At 43.9% G+C, this 27,710-nt stretch overlaps 1 protein-coding gene and 1 long non-coding RNA gene across 3 annotated transcripts; one reads left to right on the plus strand and one right to left on the minus strand.

Moving 5' to 3' along the window:
• Positions 1-2,430: 2,430 nt before the first annotated feature.
• On the minus strand, positions 2,431-16,328 carry METTL13 (methyltransferase 13, eEF1A N-terminus and K55). 2 transcript variants are annotated; one of them, XM_027086316.1, is made up of 8 exons: positions 15,881-16,328; positions 13,725-14,484; positions 12,244-12,443; positions 10,600-10,795; positions 7,959-8,126; positions 6,436-6,651; positions 4,119-4,250; positions 2,431-2,903 (listed from the first exon to the last, which is right to left on the minus strand). In XM_027086316.1, the coding sequence occupies exons 1-8, from the start codon at positions 16,031-16,033 to the stop codon at positions 2,629-2,631; spliced, it is 2,100 nt and encodes a 699-aa protein (XP_026942117.1). In that variant the 5' UTR covers positions 16,034-16,328; the 3' UTR covers positions 2,431-2,628. The 2 variants fall into 2 exon arrangements, 1 of the variants encoding a protein (XP_026942117.1); XR_003428560.1 differs by having other exon boundaries at positions 2,792-2,903; positions 4,119-4,284.
• Positions 16,329-16,461: 133 nt separating this feature from the next.
• Positions 16,462-21,546, plus strand: LOC113609213 (uncharacterized). Its single transcript, XR_003428561.1, has 3 exons — positions 16,462-16,679; positions 19,143-19,255; positions 21,498-21,546. It is a non-coding gene; the product is annotated as an uncharacterized LOC113609213 (long non-coding RNA).
• Positions 21,547-27,710: the final 6,164 nt, after the last annotated feature.

Below are 27,710 nucleotides of genomic sequence, written 5' to 3' on the forward strand. Positions count from 1 at the left end.
TAGTCACACACACACACACACACACACACACACACACACACACACACACACATCCACTTGGGATTTCTGGCTTCTCTTAAAAAAATCTAGCACTCCTGCAGAACAACTCTCCACTGGAAGAAGAGCTGCTGCTTTTCTACGGGGCATATATTCTCTGGTTTACAGCAGGTTTTATCCTAGCCTTTCTGTTCCACACCTGGCTCACTTCACACTTTTGTTACTTGCCTGGTCGAGAAGGAATATGACTTTACAAGCTTCCCTATCCTCCAGAGTTCATATGCCTAAAGTCAGGCAAAATTCTCATGAAGAGCCATTTGCCTGTCATCAGTGCAAAAGTGAATAGCATACTGTGATCATTTCACAATATATACAATTGAATCACTGTGTTGTACACCTGAAACTAATATAATGTTGGGTCAATTACACCTCAGTTTTTAAAAATATGAAATAAAATGAAATCCCCCACCCCCCCAAAAAAGAAAAAGTTAATAGTTCTCCAGTAGGAAAGATGGTATATAGGCCAATGGCATTGCCTTGTACACACACAAAACCCTTTCCTCACAAGTGAGCACACCGAGCAGTTAGACTAGGGTTTGAGCAAAAGCCTGAATCGCCATGCGTCCTGGTAAACACAATGGTCTCTATCAGCATAAACCTCTTTGTAGTAAATTAAGCTGAAAGCTGCCCAACTGTAATTTCTGCCCATCGGTCTTTCTTCAGCCTTTGGAGGCACGTGTAACCAACCTCACTCTTCTTACATACCCACAGTCTTCCAAAAATTTTAAGACAATTATCATCACCCCTCAGTACCTCTTCCTACATCCAAAGGCTTCTCTGCAGTGAACCTAATTCCTTCAACTACTCCTCATAAGAGACACAGTTGAGACCTTGTCAGCATTCTGGTAATTCTCTAGCTTGGCTATACCACCAAGTATGCTGTTTCAAAGTCTGCACAGCACTAGATCCTCCAACTCAGACCCTGTGCCTCTATAACCTATCCTAACACTGCCTAAGTTTACAAATTAGAAAACAATGGAGGATTCCCAAGCTGAGGTCCTTGGGGTGCAGGGCATGCTAAGATTTACGTTAGCTTCCCTTTACACAGTTCCAGGGAAGCCCCCCCCGCCCCCGCTGAAGAAGACCCAGTATTTCTAATGGATACCATCTAAAATCATTACACAGCCTTCTCAACGGGCTGCAAATTTTGTAAGGATGACAACCTAGTTTTGAAATATGCTTCACCTCAAGAGGTTAGAGTTCATTTTAAGGGCCTGTGGAGAGAGGTGCTGGGGTGGTGGATTTTCCATGGTGCTGCTCATTAAGTCAGCCTTGGCTTACTACTATTAGGAGAGGTGAAATTCCAGCCAATTTCTGAACTGCTGGCATAACAGTTTCAATAGGTAAGATTGATACTTCTGGCCAAGTGAGATTTGGGGTTAGATGCAGTTTTGGTTTAACTATCCTTTACCTCAGATCAAATGAGACAGTGTATTGAATTACTTAGAAAAGTTCCTGGAACATGTTAATTTTTATCACTAATTCGTGGTTTTGGGCAATTCTTAAACATCTTTACTTCCACTACAGCTCTTTACAGTGGGTCTGGCATGCAGCTGCCACTCAGTAAATGTGAGTAAACCAATACTGGAGACTTCAGCCTGCTAAGTCTCTGACACATGCAGTCATGGGGCCAGTTACATCCACTCCCTCCACTGGAGCAGAATAGATGGCTTAGGCTACAGGGAAAGTTGTTAAGCAGAGGAGTGGGTTAGCAGATTCTTAAAACTTGGGACCACTGGGCTTCTCTGGTGGCGCAGTGGTTGAGAATCCGCCTGCCAATTCAGGGGACACGGGTTCGAGCCCTGGTCCAGGAAGATCCCACATGCCACGGAGCAACTAAGCCTGCGTGCCACAGCTACTGAGCCTACGCTCCAGAGCCCGTGAGCCACAACTACTGAGCCCACGTGCCACAACTACTGAAGCCCGCACGCCTAGAGCCCATGCTCTGCAACAGGAGAAGCCACTGCAATGAGAAGCCCACACACTGCAACGAAGAGTAGCCTCCGCTGGCCGCATGGAAGACCCAACACAGCCAAAAATAAATAAATAAATTTATATAAAAAAAACTTGGGACCGTGTCAGCAGCTGTTCCATCTGTAGGGAGACAGCGTAGATGTTCTCTTAAATGATCCTACTCTATTTATAGTCTTTTGGCACAGAATGTTCTGCTACCTCACTTGAGATTGTTCCTTTAGGACCAAGAGAAGGAGAAAGCAAAGCAAACCAGCAATCGCATTTGATTGTCTCCGGTCCTAAGGAGCTTGGGGCATGCTCGTTAAGGCATAACACCTGATGGGGGCTCCAGCAGGGACTCCTACTCAAGGACACAGTAAAGGAAGTGAAGGCAATCAACCCAAGCAGTACTGAATTAGACAGGATGGAAAGGACTTTTTTATTTTCCCAGATCTTCAGGCAACCTCACCAAGCAGGAGGTCGCATGCAGGTGAGTATGAAACTAAGAAAAATACAAGGCTTAAAAAGTATTGTGCATTATATTTCTTCAATCTCTGGTAGGCCAGGAGCCCAAGGTCAGTCTGGCAGGAAGCTGAGAGGACTGCCTGGTCCTGACAATCACACAATCTTCACAGTTTTGAGCATGTCTGACAGGACGTACGTGTCATCCCAGCCCTTTCCAGGCTTCCTCAGGGTTTGCTCCAAGGCCTGGGCCATTTCCAGCAGCTCTGGCGTGGCAAGTTTCCGCTCAGGGTGCGGCTGACAGAACAGGATCTCGTTTACTTCACCCTCAATTCGCCGGACATACAGGAGGGGGAACACCGCCTTGAGCCCAGCCAGCACTGAGTCCTTTAGCCCTAGGTCTCGGCACACGAGGTTGAGGATAAAGACACCTGTAGGGTGGGGAGGAAAGGGTCAGAATGACTGGTTCAGGGGACACGTTGGAGACAGGGTGCAGCTCTGAGGAATATAGCCATTCCTGCCCCAGGGAGGCTGGTGGACCAAAGAACACACCTACAGCGGCAGTGACTTTGCAGAGAACACACAGCATACAAAGGCAGGAAGAGAAAAGCGTGGGGGATGTGTGAACCACGAGAAAACTTCAAGCTAATTTCTTGCTCTTTTGTGCTGCTAGCAAATGTTACCATTCTCCATGCTTCAGTTTCACAAAGGATTGCTTTGAGAAAGAAGTAATTAATACCCCCAAGTAAGAATGTAGCAATTCCACAGAGAGATTAGGTACTTGACATATATATCACATGCCTTCACTGGTGACAATTAAGGGTTCTAAATCAACTCTGTTCACCACGGTACCTTAGCCAAATCAAAATACCTGGGAGGCAGTGAACATAAGGATTAAGAGCTCCAGCTTTCAAATCACAAGGATCAGGGTTGGAGCCCTAGCTCTTATCTTGTGTCACCTTGGCAAGTCTCTACTTCAGTTTCCTCATCTGAAAACAGGCTGCTATGAAGATGAAATCACATACTGCCCAGTCCAGGGCACGTGGGAAGAATTCAAATGGTCACTAGCGCCCCATGCTGGTGGGGATGTGAATTGCTACGACTACTTTGTAACTGTGTAGCAGCATCTACAAAAACTGAACATATGCATAATCTGTGATCCAGCAATTATAGCCCTACATCTATGTCCAACAGACCTGCACACACATTTCACCAAAAAGCATCTACTAGAACGTTAATGGCAACACTTCTTATAAAAGCCCCAAATAGGAAACAACCCAAATGCCAAAAGCAGAATGGAGAAATAAATTGTGTATCACCCAGTGTCAACACAACACTATGGGTGAATCTCACAAACATCATGCTGAGTGAAAGAAACAGAGAACATTCCGTATGGGCAAAACTAAGCTGTGCTGATAGAAGTGAAGACAGTGGTTATCCTTGAGAGGACAAGTTACTGAAAGGAGGTAAGAGGTGGACTTCTGGGGCACTGGAAATGTTTGGTGTTTGGTGCTGGTAAATGAATATGTTCAATTTGGGGAAACCGATCAAGGTACACACTTATGATACGTGCATTTTTCATTAAAAAGAAAAATTTCCTTAAAGGGCCCATCCCTTCTCCCTCCCCAACCTTCTGTTCTTCATACCTTCAGGAGTCAAGATGCTTTTGACCTTCTGCAGGAAAGGCTGGGCCACAAACGCTGGGGGTGGACAACTCATTCCCAGGGTTGGGTCCTTACTGTCCACATCAAACATTATGACATCGTAGTGACGTCGTGCTGGGAAAGAGAAGCAAACGAGTCTTTGTCTCTGCTGGATAAAATAACGCCATTTACATTCCTCCACCACATCTCCTCCGTGGTGGACACAGGTGGCTAAGTCAGAAGGATGGCATGGAGGATGTGGTTTGCTTATAAGGGCACTAATGTCACAGTCCAGAGGAGACACGTCATCAGCGTTCTGCCGTGAGTACTCCACGTCTAAGATGGAGCCTTCATCTCACCTTCTTCCTCCACATTTTAAAGCCCTTTCCACAGACACACATTACTGGGGTCCACTCCAGCAGGAGTACTGCTTGGTTAAGAGTCCATCTATACCAATGATTTTCAATCCTGACAGACCATTAGAGTCAAATGGGAAAATTCTAAAGATTCAGAGAACCTGGGCTCCACTCCTAATCAACAGAGTTAAAACCCTGGGGTGGTAAGGAACAGATGGGAGGGGAGATGGGAAGCCTCCGGTGTACTTTTCTTAAGCTCCCCAGGTGATTCGAAATATAGTCAGAGTTGAGAACCATTGATCTAGACAAAGCAGCTGCCTCTGCCTTTAAGGGCTGACCCTGCAAATGGTAACTTTAACTGAACTCTGGAAACAGCATATGTTGCCTCCTAGGAGAAAGTGTTCTCAATTAAAGTTAGCATATCTTTTCTAGCTGCTTGAACAATTACTGGCTCAAGAAAGAACTGATTTTGCTCAATGAGTGAGAAAGAACTGACCATGAATCTGATCCACTCCTTACTATAATGTTAGTTTTTACAAGGGGTAGGCCTGCGATACTAATGATGTGTTTTGGGCAAACTTCGAGACAGTGCTAATGATTATTCAATACGTATTTACTTAGGACTACAGCATGTCCATCACTGTTCACAGCACAGATCTGATTTTGGTTTCTTCAAGAGCAGAACATGGTGGCTCATCAAAGTCCAAGGACAACCAAGGCCCACATTTGTGGCACTGAGCCCTCCAACAATCCGAAAGGTTGTTGTTAAGACGAAGGCCAGGGCTGTTCAAAACTGACTTAGAGGTAATAACAACAGCAGCACATCATGGATTGAGTACCTACCATGTGCCTGGCACTGTTTTATGTGCTTCACATGTATCAGCCCTGGGCCCCCAGACTGGTCCCAGCCTCAGAGAGTGAACCTGTGAAACTCTGATAGAGTTAAGTTCAGTTTGCTATTACATAAGACAGCATCTGTCCATCCCAGCACCAAAACACTTACCCCAGGCAACCCGTTTTGCCACACCCTTCCTGGAAGATACTCTAACCCAGCGAGAACCAGAGCATCTATTATAGAATGAGCAGACCTGGAAGGGTGTGTGGTCTGGGCTCCCCAGGTTCACGTAGGACTGAACCAACCTAACTGAATTCTCCCTGAGGGGCTCATGTTCTTCAAAGCATCAGTCATCAGAAGCCTACATATTAAGCTGCAGAAGGATCAGGGGAGCTGTTGTAAAACATTAATATGCCTTTTGTCCAAGTCTGGGATACAAATTATTATAGCAAAATGGAGCCTTAATTCCAGTAGCAGCAAGGCTACTGGAATTCCCACTAACACCTGCATCATGGTTTAACCTCAGCACTACTGACATTTGGGCTAGATAATTCTTTATCATCAGTGGCTGTCCTATGCATTGTAGGATGTTGATCTTGGTCTCTACCCACTAGATGCCAGAAACACCCGTACCTAATGGTTACAACAAAAAAGTGCCTGCGGACATTGTCCCTGAGGTTTAGAACCACTCATCTACATGAATGCTGTTTTGCTGTTTCTGGCTTCACCTCTAGCTGAAAGATTTACAAAACAACTTCCCAACACACCCCCCCAACGTGCCTTCCCCTTTTCCTCACTCAGATACAGATTCTGGGTTTCTTGGGATGATGAGAAAGTGGCAAGGTTACAGGGTCAGAAGAGATTCAGAAGGGAAGCCCACTCGTTTGTTAGCGTCATTAGGGCAGGAAACGGTCTGTTTTGCTTGTTGCCATAGCCCAACCCCTAAGAGTACTGAGCATGTGGTTGACACTCTATATTTACTGAATAACTATCAACAAATGAATGAACAAACGAACTGGGATGATGCGGATGCTGCCCTCTCAGAGATGAGTTCTAGAGGCCCTTGCAGGCCTGACAACCTTGGATCAATCCTCCCTCAACACCCCTCCAAATTCTCCAATAGCAGTACCTTCTTCTTCTGCCAGGCTGGTAATATAGTCCAGGCCATCTGCGATGTGGACCTTCATACGGTCGCTCTGGGAGAAGCCAAACCACTGAGTGGCCACTTGCAACATGGAGGGGTCGATCTCCACAGCATCGATGCAGGACTTTGGGAAATGATCGTGGACAAAAAGGGGGAGGCTGCCCCCACCCAGGCCTACCACCAACAATCCCAGTGGGGTTTCTGTAATAAAGAATAAAAGCATCATTTTACTACCTGCTCACTGTAAAGTTTTGTACCACACTTGGGGAGGGCGAAAGAGGGAGTCAGATTGTTGGTGCTGCCCAGGGGAAACAAGATTTAGAGACCTGGCCTCCCTTGTCTCTGTCTAGAAACTCGGGAGTCAATTTAACATCTGAAAACTCAACCCTGGCCTCACAATCCTTCCTTTACTAGATCCAGAAGATGAACCAGTGTATTATTATTATGGCCCCTTAAAGATCCCAAAGCACTCAGCTGACATTATAGCAATAACCCCCGCCATAAGCATTATTAAACCCCCCTAGGAAACGGGAGGGACAATGGCCAACATCTTGTTTATGATCACAGGGAATGTAGATGTGATGCCCTCTGCTCAGCTTTCAACTCAAAGGACACACTGCCTTCTCAGACACAGCCACCAAGTGAGGGCAATCCACCCAAGTTCCAGAAACCACAGGAAAACAAAGGCCCAAATCCTACACACAAGCACAGAAAAACCACAGCAACCACAGGGGATGAAAGGAAGGTAAGAAAAAAGAAAGAATCACCAAAAGGAGACAGACCCTGAGGATTAAATGGAAGACCTGAGACTCTAGGGACATACATCAATACCAAGATAGATCAAATGTACAGCGTGTTCCAGTAAGACATACTTAGGGACTTTGGGTGAAGACAGTTACAAGAGTAGACAGAATCATGAACATTTTTGCTACTGTGGTCAGATCCAAACCTATTATTAGTGATAAGGCTATGACTGTACTATCTATACTATGTTTTTTTTTTTAAAGTAGAAATTCAAGATAGAATTACATCTAGTACTCAAATAATGCATCACTGAAAAGCCAGAAATTCTCCTAAAGTGCACAGGTATATTTCTCCGGAGATGTGATTTTTAAATATTCCATCTGGTTACATGGGTAAATGCATGTGCAAAAATTCATCAAGCTGAACAACTTAAGATCTGTATACTTTACAGATCTCATTGAATGTATTTTATACATTAACTTTTTAAACTGAGTATAGTTTATTTACACTGATTTTTTAAATAAATGAATAGAGGAAAAAAATTTAGGTATCAGCACATGTAGGTGTTTCAAACAATTTGAGTTTGAAGGAAAAGTTATTTGGATGTTCATGAATGTAGAAGATGGTTGGGAATAAGAAAAACATGACTATATGTGCATCTGTTGGTCTATAATCATGGTTCTTAAACTGCAAGGCAGCTGACACTGATTACCTCTGTAATCTTACATGTTCCCTCCTGTGGAAGGCAGTGGCGACCCCCTCACCTAGGAGCAGCTCCGGGTTTCTCAGCAGGGCAAGGCCGGCAATCATGGCTTTATGGTGTTCACAGCACAGGTAACTCTTATCAATGGACTGCCCCGGAGCTGCAGGGAGGTCCTCTGGAGTATCAGCAGGCCGCTGCTTCTTCCTGTCCTTTTTCCGTTTCTTCTGGGCTAGATCACAGACAGAGATGAATGAAGTCATATGCGTGGTACACTACTCCTTGGAAAGTAAGGCACACCAGCAGCAGTATGCTGCAACTGGTTTGATGAGACGCGAGAACCCAATTGTGAAATAGGCAGGAATTTTGTGAACTGGTTGACATGTTGGTGGCTTGAGATCTGGCCATGGTGGCCATTTTTATGCCACAGAAATTGGCAAACTGCATATCATGGCTTTTTTCCCCAAAGAGATGGTTGTTAAATATTTAACATACACCAGAGAGTCAGAAAAGGGAAGTGGCAAAGAAACACCCCAAAACTCAGAACACTGGGAAAACTCAAGTGAGGAGTACTAGTACCTCTCCTCTGGGAAATATAAAGCCACTAACAGGTGGGAAGTTTATTCATCAGTTCTTTTAGGGGAAAAAGGACTTAGTTTCCAACTACCTCCTCTATGCCAATTACTATACTAGGACTTTTACTCTTGTAGCTTTGAAACAACCCTATATCAATGCTCTTATTCTAATTCTTGGCAGATGGAAAGACTGAAGATCTGAAGAGTTGTTAATTAGGCCCAAATCAGTAGGCAATGCAGCCAGGATTTGAACCTGGGACTACCTGTCTGCAGCAGCTATCACCTTTCTACTACATCACACAGACAGTAATTCATACCACCCCATTGGACAAGGACATCACAAATGTTCACAGAAGGGGGGAAATCGTACAAAAGGCCCCTCTACTCTCCCTCTACCTACTCCCTCAACTGCTCCAGGAGAGAGTGAACAGATGGCTCTGGGGTTTCCCTAGGGACCAGCTGCACCATTGGGCACTGTAATGTAAGCGGCAGCATGCTTTTCAGAGATGTTAAATTGCTTTTTAACACATTCTTCTTCTTGCTCACCAATACTTCCATGAGGGAAATCATTCCCCTAAGAATTAAGTGATACTAAGAAGGCTTGATAACAGTGGGGAAAAAAACCAAAACCCAAATTGGAGGGCAAAATGTTCTTTGAAGCACTTTTACTGAGCTCTCAGTGAGATGCAACTGAACCAACCTGCAGCCCAAGTGACCCAATGACAGCACAGGAACCCAACAAATACGGGTGCACATGACCAGGGGACACCCCTCAAGAGGAGACCATCCTGCTGAGAATAACCTGATCCTGAGCTGTGGGCAAACCCATGACCTCATGAGGTTGTGAATTCTCTCTTTTCACCCTCCTTCCAGATGGCCTTGCCAACAGGACAGCATCATCAGGCAAAGGGAATGACCGGCAATCAGGAGAGCCGATTTCAGATTCCAAGCCTGACTCTCTGTGCCTCTAAAGGGAAGTTATACTGGAGAAGCGGTAGGAACATTTTTGTACTCTATACATGTGATCTGTGATTGATTACAATGAGTAAGTATTACTTTTATAATACAAACATATAATGCCCCAAGAAAATAAACAAACGATTGCTCTCCCCATTAGTGGGTGTTTCTGAGCAGCACCTGAGAGACCACTTAAAAGAGAACATGGTGGGGGGCTTCCCTGGTGGCACAGTGGTTAAGAATCCGTCTGCCAATGCAGGGGACACGGGTTTGATCCCTGGTCCGGGAAGATCCCACATGCCGCAGAGCAACTAAGCCCGTGTGCCACAACTACTGAGCCTTGCACTCTAGAGCCCGCGTGCTCTGCATCAAGAGAGGCCACCGCAATGAGAAGCCCAGGCACCACAACGAAGAGTAGCCCCCGCTCACCACAGCTAGAGAAAGCCCACGCACAGCAACGAAGACCCAACACAGCCAAAAATAATAAATTAATTAATTAATTTTAAAAAAAGAGAGAACATGGTAGAGATCTACCCTGTTGACGCCTGTAGCCACGTGCCACTTGTGGCCATTTAAATTTAAATGTAAGTTCATCAGAATTAAAAAAGATTAAAGATTCAGTTCCTTAGTCGCACCGGCCATGTTCCTAGTGCTCGGTAGCCACATATGGTTCATGGCTGCCACCCTGGGCAGCTAACTGGGTATTAAACATTTCCTTCACTGCAGAAAGTTCTACCAGACTAGGTGACCTCTAGGGCACCCACCAACTGTACAACCCTCTAAAACAGGTGCTAGGAGGTGGCCCCATGGAGGAGGGCAGGCCTACTGAATTAACATACAGACGTATATGGAGCAACTTGTAAAACACGTGGTCTTTTAACTGCAGGCGTTAAAGTGATTATCACATTTGTCTGGTAAACCACCACCCCGGCTCCTTATCACTGCAGAGTCAGGCTTTGCTCAAGAACAGAACATCGACCTCCCTTCTGTTCATGGCCACTCACACCCTAAGAGCCCAGATGATAAGAGGACAACCCACAGAGCCGTGTGCCTCTGGTCACAGGTATCCGGGTCTGTCCTACAGCTCCACCAAGCTCCCAGGTCTTTCTGACCACCCCAAATTGTCCATACCACATCCACGTGGGCCCCACCACTGTGCCCACGACGCCTCACCTCTGTGAGACACATCCTTCAGCAGCCTGGCTTCTGACTGCACCACGTTCCTGTTGCTGAGGAAGATCAGCCGCCGAAAGTAGCGCTTGTCATCCCCCTGCACATCCTCGACGACGTAGTCACCACTCAAAGGGCTGCAGTCCTGGTGCTGAACAGTCCGGACCCCAATGTCCCCACCAACAGACAGGAAGGGTACCTGAAGGAAGAGCAGAGATGTGGTGAAAACACCAGCTCAACTGAGAAATACGAGAAATTATAATCCCTTCCCTTTGTGTGTATGTGACGGATCCCCGCACCAAGGTTCTGAGCAGCAACAACTCCGAAGATTTGCCATTTTGTTAAAGTATTCCTCTGGGGCGTTTGACTAGATCTCAGAAGGTTTAACTGAACTTTTTGAAAACCAACTGAACAACTAAAGATTCCCCAAACCATTCGTGAAATGCAGTTGGTTCTCCACAAGAAAAATATGAGTTTCTCAACAGTAATCCTTAAAAGGACTTTCAATAGTCCAAGACAATGAAAGCTAGAAGGAAGCCTCATGAAGGGACTAGAATCATGAGAGAAGGAATCTGAATAGGGATAAAGATATCAAAATCCATGGGGAAAGTAACCACTCCAAATTTGGCGAAGTGTCTCCCTTCCCCCAGTTATTCTCAACTTTTTTCTGCATTCTTCTAAACAGACGAAAAAATTAGGAGGAAAAAATACATTTTCCCCTAAACTTTTCCACTCCCTTCCCAACCTTCACATTTATTTATTTTTAAAGAATTACAAGAGTATTTAATAATCATGAGGGACTCCTGACTTTGCGGAGATGTAGGCACTGTTGAGAGAAAGTCACAAACGAGCCTCCCCACAGGATCTGGGTCTCTCTGATGGGACACCAACCCCAAAGTCTTCCAGAAAGCATCAAATACATATTCATCTGTAAGCACAAGCCAGCCTAGTGGGCAGAACCACAGGCTGGGAACCCAGGAGCCTTGGTTCTTCTTTTCAGTTCTGTTACTACAGCATCAAGCTTCCAGGTACCTTGTCTTTCCCACCTATCAAGAAGGATAAACTCCTCTCTATAAAGCCCTTGCAATAAAGTCACCTATCAATTACCCTGTCTTGTGAGCAGGATAGTACAAGACAGATGGCGTCAACTGATAATACCATATCACCATTTTGGCAAAAACCTTCAGTTTCCTTCCCAGTGGAACATCAGACCAGCAATGTTAATATCCTGAAAATTAAGCTGAGCTGTTTTGGCCCTTTCCCATTCTACCTCACATAATGATGGTTCTAAGAAGCAAAATGGCCAAGGAAATCCTGCACAAAGTGAGTTAGGAGAAATACAGCCTGAGTAAGCTGCAGTGTGCAGAGCTGGAGCCTGCAGGGTGGAGAGCACTTCCTTCATGCCATCCGAGTGGCCCCACAGGCACAGATGCTACTGGGGTTCTCAATAAGGGCAACCGCTCACCTTCCACTCACTGCCTGGGACATAACTTCTGCTCACTTAGCTCTCAGCTGCTGACATGCCCTCCAGGAACAGACTAGGGTCACAGACCCTAGTCCTAGCTTCTGCCAAGATACCCTCTGCCTTCCTGGCTACTAATATGACTTCTCCAGAGACCCTGAAAGCTGCTACCAAAGCTTTGTTACCTGCTGCTGGGCGGGCATCCCGGCCGGGGCCAGCTCCATGACTCTGGCTGACAGCTCGGCCTGGATGCTGTCCATGCCTTCGTACTGCTGACCTCGGTGAAGGGCCACTGTGATCAGCCTCCTGAAGCCCGCACTGGCTGCCAGCTGCTTCCGGCCCTCCTCCATGCCAAAGAGCCACTCGGTCTCCCGACCCTGGGGGACTGGAAAGAGGCATTTGTTGACAGGGAGTCCTGGGAAAAGTTCAAGCCCACAACCAATACGCCCTACGTGGCAGAGAGCCAGCCCCTACCCAAGCCCAGCAACCCTTCCAACTGTGACCTACTGAGGGGCTATCAATCCCCAGTCAACAATGTCCACAGCAAAGCGGCCATCAGACCCATGGCAGGACCCAGCGTGGAAAAGTGTGAGCGTGTATGTAAGGGGAGGGAGGCAAGTACCTAGTGCAAGAAAAATAGCAATAATGCTAACACTTCTTAATGCCAGGCATTATTACAAGCAGTTCACAAACAGAAACTAATCAAATCCTCACAACAGCCCAAGATGCAGGGAGTATTATTATTATTCCCATTTTATAAATGAGGAAATTAAGACACAGAAGTTACATTATTTGCCCAAGTTCACAGAGCTCGTAACTGGCGAAGCTAGGGCTCAACCCCAGGCAGTCCAGCCCCAGACTCCATGCTTGTATCCTCTGTGCTATTAGTTCTAACAGGTGCACAGTTAGGATAAGGCAATACTTGGAAAAATGGATTCAATGTCAGGGAACAAATTACCAGCATGATGTATCACCACCTCACGTTTGTCTAGAATATTCTACTTTTGAAAGCATTTCCTCATACTACCTCTTTTGATCATTACTAAGGTGAATCTGGTATCATTTACCCCTTTCAATAATAACACTAACATCTGTAAAACTTATCATGTGCCAGGCACCATTCAAAGAGCTTTTACACTTCTCACAATTACACAGTTAAGATCTCACTTTCTAGATGAAGAAACAGAGGCACAGAGAGAACACTAACTTGTCCAATACCACCAGGAAGCGACTGAGCCAGGACTGGAAACAAAATAGTCTGGTTCCAGAGCTCACTTTTTTAGCTACTACTCTGTACTGCCTCTGAATTCAGCAGAGACGCACAGAAACTTCCCCAGGTCACACAGCTTACAGGCTACAAGGCTGGGACTCCCGGTTGCTTCCACTACTCCTTGTTACAAAGTGACTAAATAACATCTCTACAAATGCGTGACCTGCCTAAATGTATCTATATTACTTCAAGCCTTTGCAATGGAAGATGAGAAGAAATAAACCTCAAATCCAAGCAGGCAGCTCCCCCTTCCTCATGCCTTGGCCAGTCTAACCTCTTCAAGCACCGCCCCCTGCAAGATAAAACCAGCCAAGGCATACCCATCCGCCAAAGCCCCAGCCCCAGCCCCTGCAAGCCAGCCCCCTCCAGGGAAGAGAGGGAGCAATCCCAACTCACTGATGAAAATGGCAAAATGACTGTCCCGCGATGGTTTCACAGTGGGGCTGTCCACCACGTGGAGGGTGTAGCGTGGCTCCCCCGTGTCCCCACTGCACAAGTCCAGAGACACACTCCCCAGCCCGGCCTTGCGGTACAGCTGGCTGCACAGCCAGGCATACTGCTGCCGCTCCCGCACCGCCTCAGCCAGCCGCTCGGCACTCTCCAGCCGCACAGGCTTGCCCTGCTCCTGAGCACACAGCTCAAAGATCTGAAGGGCAGAGCCAGGGACCGGCCTGAACTTGGTCATGATGAAGGCAAAGACAGGCAAGGAGAACCGAGGCTCTGCTTCCAACAGCTGGTCTTGGCTGTTGGCCACCTGGTGCACCCTCACCATCCACCCCTCCCGAGAGAAGTGACCCACTGCTTTCTTCAGGACGTGAGCCTGAGCCAGGGAGATGCAGAGGTAGCGACCGCCCACCTGCAGGACACGGCCAACCTCAGCCAGCATCCTGTCCACCTGCTGCAGGGTCTTCTCCTCCTCATCTGTCAGGACTGCGTCCAGGGTGCCCTTGTCCAACACCACCTGGAATGAGGCATCGGGAAACTCCATCTCTGTCATGTCCATCTTCAAGAAGCTCATCTGGGGCCGTCGGCTGGCATTGCGTTCCTTCATTTGCTTGATGACGACCTCACTGATGTCAATGTTCACTATATCCTGATAGCCCACGTCATACAGCTGCTCGCTTAGCTCTGAGTTTCCACACCCAATCACCAGCACCTAGCAGGGGGAAAGAAAACAAGATGGAGGTCATCAAGGCAAAGGAATGAGCTTCAGACACTTCAAGGAATCAAGTCTCACCCTGGCTGCTGTATGTTTTCAGAGGGCGAAGATGCTATGCCATGAGAGCGCACCATTACAAAGTGGATTCTAGGCTCCATCTTGAAACACCACTGATTAGAAGAACTCACTAGTAACAAAGCACATTCCACTATAACAATGCAAGTTATGCAGAAACAAACTAACCGGGGTTGTTCTTTTCTCTGAATCAAGCGTTTATTAATCAACTGCAGGAACAAACTAATCATGGTTGTTCTTTTCTCTTAATCAAGAATTTATTATTTAAGAATTGATAGGAAGTCACAGAATCCAAATACAGTAGTTACAACTGAAATCTCCTATTTGTTTTACTGTTGAAAACCTAGGTCTGGCATAATCCTATTCCATTCATGCCTTTGGCTCCAACTCACGATATTCTGCTATTTTCTGAAGCCAAACTTAAAACACAGGTTGCTGCCTCCCTCTCTGTGGAGGAATCTCCCATTGATCCTTCAAAATTCTGCCCTGATATCACCATCTCTGGAAAAGCATCGTACAATGACAAGTGCATAAGCTTTGGAGCTAGGTGGATCTAAGTTTAAATCCCCACACGACCACTTACTACATGTATGATCTTGGGCAAGAAACTGGCTCTCAGAGCCTCAGTTTCCTCATCTGTAGAATTCGTGTATTACCACTCACCTCAAGGTTTATTATGAGAACTCAATGACTGAGCAAACACACACACACACACACACACACACACACACAGCATAAGGTTTGACTCTTAAAGCTTCCTCCTCAAATCTTCGTTTTCTACCCTTCTTCCTTCCCTACTTCCACCTCTATCAAACCTCCTATTACTGTACTTGGCACTTTTCACTTCTGGAACTTGCCCAGGATTTATATGTTGATGCTCGTGTGGCTTAAGGGCTGAACACAGTGCCTGAAAGTCAGTGGGCCCACAGCAACTATTTGATAACAGATTCATTTATCAGTAAAGCCACGGGTGCTGCCAGCTCCACGAGGAGGCACAGTGACAGAAAAGCACACTTTCCTCACTAGGAGGAGATGTCTAGGTTGCACTACTAAAGAAGTGAGGTTATTCTTAATAACCTCATTCATTCTTCCAGTGAGGTTACTAATTCAAGAAATGATCTAGGGGTGGAAGCTCTGTTATCTGAAAACCTTTAAAAGGATATTTTGTAATTACCTTTTAGCTAGAATGTTGCATGGAATCCTGAAAATATGGGCCTGTTTAGGGCCCCCCACGCCTGTCACCGTCTACCAAGTGCAGGATTTCTGTTATCAGTTCCTACTTTCCAGGGCACACACAGGGCTGCCAGGCCGCGCTTACCTTTTCCCTGGGCTTGATATATTTGTGCAGCAACCCGCACAGTTCCAGGTAGGTTCCATACCACTCGAAAGCTTTCTTTCCCCGCTGCTGGAAGAACTTCTCCCAATAGTCAATGGAGCCAAACTCCTTAGGGCTTTTAGGTAAGAGATTCATATTCCCACTGCTCGAGCTGCGTCTTCAAGACTCTCCTACTCCCTGTGCGGTACCATCCGAGGGGTTTCCCCACGCGCTGGTTCTGGAACACCGCAGCGGGAATTCTTTCCACGGACAAACAGCCACATTGACTTGTCCCTCACTCAAAACCCAAAGAGATGATCCTTACACGCCCACCGCACACGTAAGGCACTGAACCTAATAAACGCTCACCCCCTATTCCATCTCAAAGCCCCAGACCCATGTGGGGAGTCCCTCACACTTTTTCAGAGCTCGGTTTCAGAACCGGCAATTATATCCGGGTGCGAGGCTTCGCGATTGGTTGGCTGTCCACATCATCTCAGCAGCTCATTGGTCAGTGATTTTCGTCCTGGCACGTCACTGGCTGCAACGCCCTCGCCTCACGCCGGCGGCTTCGTCGCAGGCGCCGCGCTTTTATTTACGTGAGCCGGAGCGGAGCGGGGCGGTGCCAAGGGCCGGAGGCAGGGCGGGAGCTGGGCTGTCCCGGTCCCAGGCTTACGTCGGAGCACCGAGAGGGGGCAGCCTTCTCAGCTCTGGGCTTTCAGCCTTGGAAGAGAGCTCCCGGGTCCCAGGCTGTTTGTTCCTTTCGTCTCTGAGCTCCCATTCTGATCATGAGCCACATAAGGTCTGAACGCTGACGGCGGTGGGCACACTGGAGGAGGGAGGCCTCGGAAAACGAAAACTTGTAGATTAGAAGGAAGTGAGGCAAGGGATGAGTAGAGCCAGTCCATAGCAGAAGAAAGCTGCCCAACCCAGCTCTATCTTCTGCATCTCCCGCCCCACCCCCGTCTTACTTTAACCACTTTACTTGTACAATTCAGGTTTAATTTGGAGGAAAGTAGCACTTAGCTGTGCTCAGCTTTCAGGATCTTAGTTTCCCGAGCAGGGATTTAAGCTGGGACCCCAGCAGTGAGAGCGCCTAGTCCTAACCACTGGACTGCCAGAGAATTCCCAGGGTTTCACTGTTAATAATTAACAACATGGAAATTCAGGGGGAAAGAATAACAACCAGTTATTCAGAAGTGCGTCCTCTCCCTCTTCCTCCTTGCCTCAAAGCACAGTGTGCAAAACTTAAGGCTCATTTTGGTAATTGGCCTCCTCAGGTTGTCATTTGGATGTCATCTGAAAGTAGTACTTGGGACTTCCCTGGTGGTGCAGTGGTTAAGAATCCGCCTGCCAATGCAGGGGACACGGGTTTGAGCCCTGGTCCGGGAAGATCCCACATGCCGCGGAGCAACTAAGCCCATGCGCCACAACTACTGAAGCCCGTGCACCTAGAGCCCATGCTCTGCAACAAGAGAAGCCACTGCAATGAGAAGCCCGCGCACCACAATGAAGAGTAGCCCCCGCTCACTGCAACTAGGGAAAGCCTGCGTGCAGCAACGAAGACCCAAAGCAGCCAAAAAATAAATTAATTTTTTTAAAAAAAGAAAGAAACCTCCTAGTATCCTTGGGGCCATCCACTGTTTGGCGAAGAGGATGAAATACTTAAATCAGGGAACTCTTGAAGACCATGGATAGAATTCAGAGGGTCTGTGAACTTGGATGGGAAAGAAATTACATCTTTATTTTCAGTAATCTCTAACAGATATTAGCATTTTCTTCAACTATAAAATGGAGCCCCCCAAAACCCTCAGCAGTTCGAGTGATAGGAATCACTAAGATTTTCATATCACATTACAACCATAGATATCTTGAAATATTGCTTATGCTATTACTAATTCAAAATCATGGTAGATGTTAGGCCTGGCGCTAGATTTTATTTAATGAGTTAATATATCTTAGTGTATCACAAATTTTTTTTTAAATATTTTATAGCATTATAAATTTCCTTCCTTTGTAATTCTGTATTTTGATGCATTTAGAGATATTATTTTAATAAGAGGTTCCTAGATTTCACTAGATTGCCAAGGTTCTTGGTACATAATGTGTATGCACAGTGCCTGTCACTTAATAGGAGGGCCATGAAGGATGCTTCATGGTCATGAGAATTTTTCCTGTGCTTTTGGTGCTGCCTTAAATCTATCATTACGTAAAGAATAAACCACAGGGCTTCCCTGGTGGTGCAGTGGTTGAGAGTCCGCCTGCTGATGCAGGGGACTCGGGTTCGTGCCCCAGTCCGGGAAGATCCCACATGCCGCGGAGCGGCTGGGCCCGTGAGCCATGGCCGCTGAGCCTGTGCGTCCGGAGCCTGTCCTCCGCAACGGGAGAGGCCACAACAGTGAGAGGCCCGCGTACCGAAAAAAAAAAAAAAAAAGGAATAAACCACAGAGGCCGGCTTAGTCCATAGAGAAAACTTGACTACAGTTTTAAAAAACATTGTTAGGGAAAGATTTATTATTTCACTTTTTTTTCATCCTCTGAAGAAAGTTTGAAATGTATCTATTCAAGGTATTTTGATGACATAATTTCATTCCTTCTAAGTAACTGCTCATATGCCATTTGTGACCATAGAACCTAAAGCAGGGAACTATGATAATGGAGCCCTTGTGATTTGTGATGTCAGTGAAGTGTGACTGTGACTCTGAGACCAACTTTATGGATCATGTTATAGGCTTTGAAATGAATGTGAACAGAGGATGTGATCATTTCTTTGCTTAAAAAAAAGATTAAAAATGAAAAACGAATAATTCACTGCTGTAATAAAGGAAAATAGGAATGATAAATGTGTATGTATCATGCATAAAAAGGTTTAGATACAGCCTATATATAAAGAGAAATATAAAGTAAAAGGAGACCCTACTTTTCTTTCTACCAACTCTGTAATATGTGGCCAAAGGGGAGCTGACCCAAGTATTTCTGAATAAACGATGCTGATTGAATGTGCCTTCATTGCCTGAAGAAACCAGGATCTTCTCACTCTGGCTCACCACCCAGCCAGAGCCTATAATAAGTAATGCACTCTAACTACCCGCTTGTATGTGGGAGGACTTAAGAAACTCTCCCTTTCAGAAACCCCTCCCTCCCGTTTTCTTGTGTAGTCACTGCAAGTGAGCTTATCTCTTTATAGTAGTTTAAGAGTAGCTTGAATATAGTTCTACTTTCAGGTCTGACGGAGTAAATTGAGCCACACCAATTCTCCCTCTAGGAATAAATGGAAAAGCCAGATAAGTACCAAAAGCATCTCTATAAAGCAATCCAAGTGCTGTTGGAGCAACAAGACTAGAGGAACCAAGATTCCAGAGGAGGAACTGCAAAATGGTGAGCTTTTTCCTTTGCCAGCTGGAGGTGCTTATAGATTCTGGGTACAAGGCAAGATGTTGAGCATCGGGGCTTCGCCTGGGTCAAGGGTCATTGTTGGGGAACAAAACAAAAAAAGCACTTACATTTTGGGTTCTCACAGGACTGAAGAGACAAAGCTGAAATCTTGGAGAGCCAGGATTTCAGGGAGAAGAGAAGAGTGAATAACTGAGCGACACAGATGGTTTCCCCACAAAATTTTGCTGAATGCTGAAGCTACTTGGGGTGGGAGGTTAGGATGAGAAAATCACTGTTTTTCAGAAGCTTTCTGCTTAGCATCTTTATCTATCCAGCAGAGATGAGAGTGATTCCACTTTGGAGAGGGATAACATCACATAGATGTTCTTTCTTATACTCAATTTTTTTCTTTCTTTTTTTTTTTTTTTTTTGCTACACCGTGCAGCTTGTGGAATCTTAGTTCTCCCATCAGGGATTGAACCCACACCCTTAGCAGTGAAAGCGCAGTCCTAACCGCTGGATGGCCAGGGAATTCCCTCTACTCAATTTTTAATACTTGGTTATTTTATATTCAATAGTCAATATCGAATGAATATCAAAAACTATTAGGTATACCAAGAGATAAGAGTCATATCACCAAAATCCAAGAAAAAAATAGATAATAGAAACCAGTAATTCGGGTATTAGGTTAGCAGACAAGGACTTTGATTAAAATATTTTTAAAATATGATAAAAAGATAGAGAATTTCCCCAGGGAATTAGATCTAGTTTTAATGGAAATTCTGGAACCAAAAAATACAATAACTGAAATCAAGAGTAGCCTGAAAATCAAGAGCAGGTAGGGAAATATGTCTGTGCACATAGATGCTGACACAGGCTCGGGATGTGACTCAGTTGCATCTCTGGAGCCCTGTGTCAGTGCCGGAACCCTGAGATCTAGTGCAGACTCAAAGGATTTGCACACACGTTTAAAAAAAAAGAAAAACTTTTAAAATGTAAACACACATTTTTCTTCAAGAGTATACTCTTAGAACTGTGTTGCAGTAAACAAGTTTCAAAACATAATGATGAGTTCTTTGGTCACAAAAACTTCCTCAAGAATTCTCTCAAAATAATTCTAAGCACAGGTCCATTATTAAATTTACTACCATGACATTTTAGAATATAGTTGCAAAACTTGTTATTTATCTGTAAAGGATTGAGGGAGAAAGGCAGCACGGTGATTGCCAAAAATTTTTCTTAAAATTATTCCATAGGGATGATTGTCATTGAGCTTGAGGCCAGTTAGATTTCCCACAGTTAATCTCATATGCCATGGTTCAGACCTGGACCTTCCTGACATTGAGGCATTCACTGTAATGTAAGCTAACATGATGAATTCAGAGTCACAGAAAAGATGCTATGAAGTTTTCTGGTTAAATAATTGTTTTTCTTTTAAAATGGGGGAGAGTTGGATGCTTAATAAACTCAAAATAACAACATAACCAGAGCCGGAAGGAAAACTGTTCTATTATTAATTATTAAAAGAGACGTGATCTACTACAACATAGGGAAAAACTGAATATGATACAGCAAGCTATGGATGACTTAGAAAGGTGTTTTCCAGTTAACTTTTTTTTTTAATTAAAGCATTTTGCTTGTTTACACTTCATGAGTAAAATACAAAGAGAGAGTGCCTCCTAGAAATAGATTATGATTTTTTTTTTAATTTATTTTTGGCTGCACTGGGTCTTCATTGCTGTGTGTGGGCTTTCTCTAGTTGCAGAGATCAGGGGCTAGTCTTTGTTGCAGTGCACATGCCTCTCATTGCGGTGACTTTTCTTGTTGTGGAACACGGGCTCTAGGCACTCGGGCTTCAGTAGTTGTGGCTCGTGGGCTTAGAGCCCAGGCTTAGTAATCGTGGCACGCGGGCTTAGTTGTTCCACGACATGTGGGTAGTTGCTCTGCGGCATGTGGGATCTTCCCGGACCAGGGCTTGAACCTGTGTCCCCTGCATTGGCAGGCAGATTCTTAACGACTGTGCCACCAGGGAAGTCCAGATTATGAAATTAAAGTGCACTTCAGGTAAACTGATAAGGTGAAATGACTATGGAATCCCAACATAAACATTTATTTAAATACTTAAAGACAGTGATATTGACTAATTAGACTTGGAATCAAATTGCCTCTGTTTCCTTTCTTCATTTTATTTTTGTAAGTCACAAATTTTCATTTTTCATACTTTTTGTTTTGTTTTGTTTTGCAGTACGCGGGCCTCTCACTGTTGTGGCCTTCTCCCGTTGCGGAGCACAGGCTCCGGACGCGCAGGCTCAGCGGCCTTGGCTCACAGGCCTAGCTGCTCCGTGGCATGTGGGATCTTCCCGGACCGGGGCACGAACCTGCATCCCCTGCATCGGCAGGCAGACTCTCAACCACTGCGCCACCAGGGAAGCCCACTTTTCATACTCTTTTTTCTCACTTCTGTTTTCTTGAAATGCCAAAAGAAAATCAATGGCAATAGGCCAAACTCTCACTAGCTAACTTTTAATAATAATAAAACAGTACAGACAAAAGAGCAGGAAATCTTTAAAAATGGAGAAATTGTATATTATCTTGTTTATAAGGTGAACAAAAGAATATGTAAATATTTTACTAAGAGCTTGTGATATTCTTGGAAGACAATAGGAGGTGGAGATTACTCATTCTTTTGCTGCCTGGGAAATGAAACCAGTACTATTGAAAGTAAGTGACTTTGTGAAGGTCAGTAAGCAGGCAAAGTGCTTCTAGGAATCCCACGCACTGGCAATATAAAACATTCTCTCATGCTTTCACTTCCCTTATTTTCTTTTTTCTCTTGTCTTTTCTTCTCATTCAAAAGCAAACTTTAAAAATTAGAATCATCAATAAATATTTATTGTGTGCTTGCTCTGTGCAAGGTACCACGGAGGATAAGAAGGAATCTAAGACAGAGTCCTTGATTTAAAGGAGCAGTGAAAATCACGATTCTAGCCTGATCTTCACAGCTGCTGAGAATTTCCTTTTGTTCACCATTTCACCATGGTTAAAGCAGCTATTCCAAACCGTCTCCATTTTCTTTAAGCTTCCACCTCCAACACTGCTTTCTTGACCCTTCACATAAGACCTTGCTTGCCTTTTACTGATCATTTTGAATCTATGAGTTTCCTTAACTTCTCTCTTTTCCATTTCAAAATCTCTTTATCTTCATCATCAGTCACTTCTTTCCCCCTTGCCTGCAAGAAGGTATTCTCTCTCCATCTTGCCCAGAACTCCCCTCTGCTACTCTCAAACACTGATCCCCCACCTCTTCAGAGATATCACTCCAATGTCCGTTGGTGTTTTTTCTTTTTTTGATTTGCATTTTCAATCTCATTCTCACACTGGCTCCTTATTCCCCATTCCTAAATATAACATAGTTATTTCTGATGGTACCTTAACCCTATTGCTGCTTTGAGTTGCAACTTCTCTTTACAACTGAATTCCTTGAAAGAGGAATATATAATCTGCATTTCCCCTAAAACTCAACTCTTACAATATGGCTTCCACTTCCACAACGTTACTGAAACACTTCCTGAAGATCAATAGTGGTCTGCGAGTCAACAAATCTGATGGCTTTTTCTAGCCTTCATTCCCCCGACCCCTGCCCCCTCCCCACTCCCTCCCCACCCCCAATTTCTCTGAAGTCTTTGGTGCTAATGACCATTCCTCCTTCTTTTACACTGTCCTGTCTCTACTGTTTTTCTGTGTACTGCTCTGGCCACTTCTTATTGAACACCCCTCATCCTCTCACCCCTAAACACAGACATTCTCCTAAATTCTGCTTTTTTTTCCTTATATACACTCTTCTTTGGATTCTTCTTCATAGAGCTAATAGTTGAAGCTGAGGATTCCCATGCTCTGGGAATGCTAAAACACTTTCCCCAAAGAAAAGTGCATTTAAGGGAAGGGGCAGACTTTATCACCTTCCTTTTGTCTTTCCATGGGGTTCACTTAGTTGGCAAGAGAAGTGGGAGGCGAATAGGTCAGAGCTGTCTTAGAAATGGCTAAGATTCCTCTATCTAGGACCATGGCTCCTGCCAGATAGCCCCTCTCCTACAACTGTGGCTCTTGCTTTGTTCTGTTGTCCCTTCTCTTGCCTTTTCATACCTGGGAATAGTAATGGATTCCTCCTCTTTCTTGTCCTGAGGTGTATCAGCATGTCTGCTTGATTCCATTTGTGGTTTTAATTTACTGTTAGACTCCTACAAGTAATTCAGTTTTGATATTACAGTTCACCTTAGGCAATTCTATTTGCTAAGATATCCATATATGTGTGTGTACATGTAAGTATATATTCCATTGTTCACTTGAATCTATAATTAACTTAACTCAGTTTTCAATAGTTGCTTAGTCTTGTGTTTCTATGTAAGCATGTGGGTTCTTGGAGGACAAAAAACACTGTTTACCATCCTTATATCACCAGACTTTAACAGAATACTTGTCACATAGCTGATAGATGAATTTATTCACTTTGATATAACACCCAAGATTAATATTACTATCTTCAGCAAGAAATTAAAGTTGTGTTTGACCTTCAACAGACTAAAGCCTCCTTAGTCATATAAGATCATCACAAGACATTAAGCCTGACAGATTCCACCTTTACCATGCTTTAAGAATAAATTGTCTAATTTCTATTTTAAGGGCAAAGCATGCAACCCATTTCAATAAAATATTTATCTCATCTTAATTTAAACTTATAGCTCTGCAATATTTACTAATGTGCCCAATTTTACCATACTCTTACCTTGGACAAATTACATAATTCATCTCAAAGCCTTGGTTTCCACATTGATAAAATGAAAAAAATGATACATGTTATCAGAGGGTTGTTGTGCTGAAATAACATATGCTAATCACTGAACATAGTGTTTAACAAAATGAGCATTTAGTAAGTGGTAGCCATGTTTAACTTTCAGAGAAGTAGCAAGTAAATTTATAATACAATTAGAGCATATTACTACACAGGTCTCTGTTGTTGCCATCTTTGTGGGAGGCAACTTCTCCGAGATAAAATGCTTATAACATGTCACATCAATAAACAAGAAGTTAGGAGAGGAACAAAGCATCTCTATGAGTCTATCTTATAATGTTAGATCTAACATTCCATGAGGAAAGCATAGGGGACATTCCATTTTATTACATATTTTTTAACAAAAATTAAACTACCATAGAGTCTATCTTTAAAAACCAGACTCCACTTAACCCACTTGCTCTGTTACTCATTACTGTACATTCTCTCTGTGAACTGTACTCACTGTTGCCACAAAGGACACAACTGGCACTATTGGCAAACTTTGAATATGGAAGCTTTATTAGAAAATAGTATTGTATCAATGTTAAATTTTCTGAATTTGAAAACTGAATCATAGTTATGAAGAGAATGTTCTTGTTCTTAGGAATAGCCACTGAAGTATTTAGGGGTAAGGATGCATGATTATGTAACTTTTAAATACTTAGGTGGGGAAAGAGGTGGGGAGAGAATAAAGCAAATGAAGTGAAATGTTAACAACCCCCTTGAGTTAAGTCGAGTATACTTTCTGGCCCTCTGTTCCTTCATCTACTAGGAGAGAGAGATTGGGCTGAACTCTTTCAGTATTATTCACACTGTGAGCCATGAAATTCAATGAGGAATGGAGCCTGGCATCAGAAAATGTTAACCAGTGAATCTGAAAAAAGTGTTTGCAAGAGTTCTTTGTATTTATTCTTTGGTAAGTCTGAGATTCTTTCAAAATCAAAAGTAAAACAAGCTAATTATATTTACATAACACCAAGGCCCTCTGAGCACTAACAGGTTAGAGGCTAACAGGTTAGCTATATGATATACCTGTGTACTTCCTCACCAAAACAGTTGAGCTGTATGCTTATCAAGAGTCAATTTGGGGCTTCCCTGGTGGCGCAGTGGTTGAGAGTCCGCCTGCCGATGCAGGCGATACGGGTTCGTGCCCCGGTCCGGAAGAATACCACATGCCGTGGAGCGGCTGGGCCCGTGAGCCATGGCCGCTGAGCCTGCGCGTCCGGAGCCTGTGCTCCGCAATGGGAGAGGCCACAGCAGCGAGAGGCCCGCGTACCGCAAAAGAGTCAATTTGTATTTGTAACCTAAAATATTTATGCCTCTTATTATACTTATGGAATTTAAATATTCAAACCAATGAAATACCAATAAAAAGTTGTTTCCATGAAAACTAAATTGATGAAGGTGAACAACAAATAAATTACTATAGAACAAGATATGGGTAAGAAAAATCTGTAAAACTTTGGAAAAAAATTGTACAAAATCTAGATTGACTTGGCACTCAAATTGCTTCAAAGTGTCTTTAAGTTCTTGCTCTGCTTTGAAGAAAAAGAAAATGTAAACAAAGTAATTTATAACAAAAACAATGAGGTGCTCCAACAAACAGATTCAGGCTCAGATAAAAGGTCTTAGCCCTACTTCAAAGATCAGTGAGTGAATGTATAAATACACATTTGAGTCAAAAATTTAAAAGTTAAAGTATATCTGCCATTTTTATGACCTATTGCTTTAACTGACTTTTTAAATTAACTGATCAACAATTGGTCTCTATAATCAATCCCAGCCCAAGGACATCTTGCTAAAGGAATTCAATAGATACAAACTCTCCTGCTAGTAAATACTAGTTTGTAGCCAGGAAGTCTGTTATTACCATACTTTTAAGATTTGCATGCTTGCTTGCTCTCCTAGGAGTATTTCCCTCTAAAGGGAGAGCACTGATTGTAGATCTGCTGCTTAACTCCTTCCTTCCCAGTCATTGATAGATTAAAAATGATATTTCATTGTTTATTTTGATTTACATTTTGACTGATGCTGAACAATTGTTCACAGGCTTATAACTGATTTGTATTTTTTTTCTGCCTCATGGGAGAGAAGATAATAGCAACAAAATATTGAAACCTGGAAAGTATATGAATTAGTGGCAATTATCTTAGCCAACTTGAGAGACAGGAATCCTAAGCAGGTCATGAAGCAACCTAATTCACACAGCTAAACCCCACATAAGGGAATTGAAAGCACCAGATACCTCTGAGCATGGTGTGGGCTAAAAACAGAAGGAATAATAGAAAGCCTATTTAAGAATCAATCAGAAGTCCAGAGATTTAGTCCTCGAAGAAAGGATTTCTGAAAAGAAAGAACAAAGGATCTCTGGCGAGGAGGATATTAGGCCCCACTAAGGGTGAAGGTCTAAAATTGAAAGGGAAATAAGAAAATTAGAGGACCAACATCTGAATAATTGGAGCTTAAGAAAGAGAAAATAGGGTAGGAGATAATCAAATAATTCAAATTGGTGAGACTGGAACCCCATTCTGACTTTACGTCCAGTGCTATTTATATTCTTTCAGGATAGCTGGTATATCTGATTCATATTAACTGTAAAAGGACATTTTCTAAGCTTTCAGAAATGTTGGGGATAGTCAGAGACTTTGTTCAGGTGATTAAAGGGTGAGGCTTGCATTAGCCCTCCCCAAACCAATTATACCAAAATATTTGGCAGAACTAAAGAACAATGGTTAAAAAAAACAAAAAGAATGGTTTATTCATGCAAGCTATGCAATGACATGCCAGTACAGCTCAATAATCATATTGCCTTAAGTTGTTCTGTAAGAAGGGCAGAGGCTGTAACTGGCTAAAGCTCTAACTGGCTAAGGCACCAATGCAGGGAAGCAGCCATAGCAAGCAGATATGCAGATATAAAGTCAACTGTGGACAGGAAAACACAAACCAAAAAACTTCTGGGTTATCTGTGGATGGGTAGTCTCATCATCATGCCCAAGCAGAGAAACATACTATAAGCAACTTCCCTTCCAGGTGGACTATTTCAGTCCAAGTCAACCTGGATCCGAGTGGTGGACTCACAGATCATGAGCGAGTCTAACATCAGGCTTTCAGAAGCTTCAATTGACAACCTATGGCTTACTGTTTCTCAACATCCCAGGCCAATTAAATCAGAATCTCAGAGTAGTGCGGGGGCATCCATTTCTAAAGCTTTCCAGGTGGTTCAACTCTATGTAATTAACTTGAGAGTCATTGCCCTAGCCAAGGTATCATTCAATTAGTGTTTGTTTGGCTTAAATATGCACTAAATCAAAACACTGTATTAAACAAAGGACCCAAAGATATTTAGTAGAAATGACATGTAGCAAAAAAATGGATAGGAAAAAAATGATAAAACAATCCATCTGGGGCGTGTGTGGGAGGAATGGATAGATAAGACAAACAAGAGAAAGCAAAAACGAAACTGGAATTGTTTTGGATTACTATGCCCAGCCACTGCAGGCTTAAATATGCTACTAACTTGGGGGGAGGGGAGGTAGGCGGTGTCAAGAGAACAGTGGAATGGACGTGCAAGAGTGAATTCCCACCTGAAATCTGAAGGCTCTGGTGTCTGCCTGGTGTCTGGACCCG

Source organism: Aethalodelphis obliquidens, unplaced genomic scaffold, assembly GCF_003676395.1.
Source record: "Aethalodelphis obliquidens isolate GAN/ISIS:26980383/991018 unplaced genomic scaffold, ASM367639v1 scaffold55, whole genome shotgun sequence".
Taxonomy (NCBI): Eukaryota; Metazoa; Chordata; class Mammalia; order Artiodactyla; family Delphinidae; genus Aethalodelphis; species Aethalodelphis obliquidens.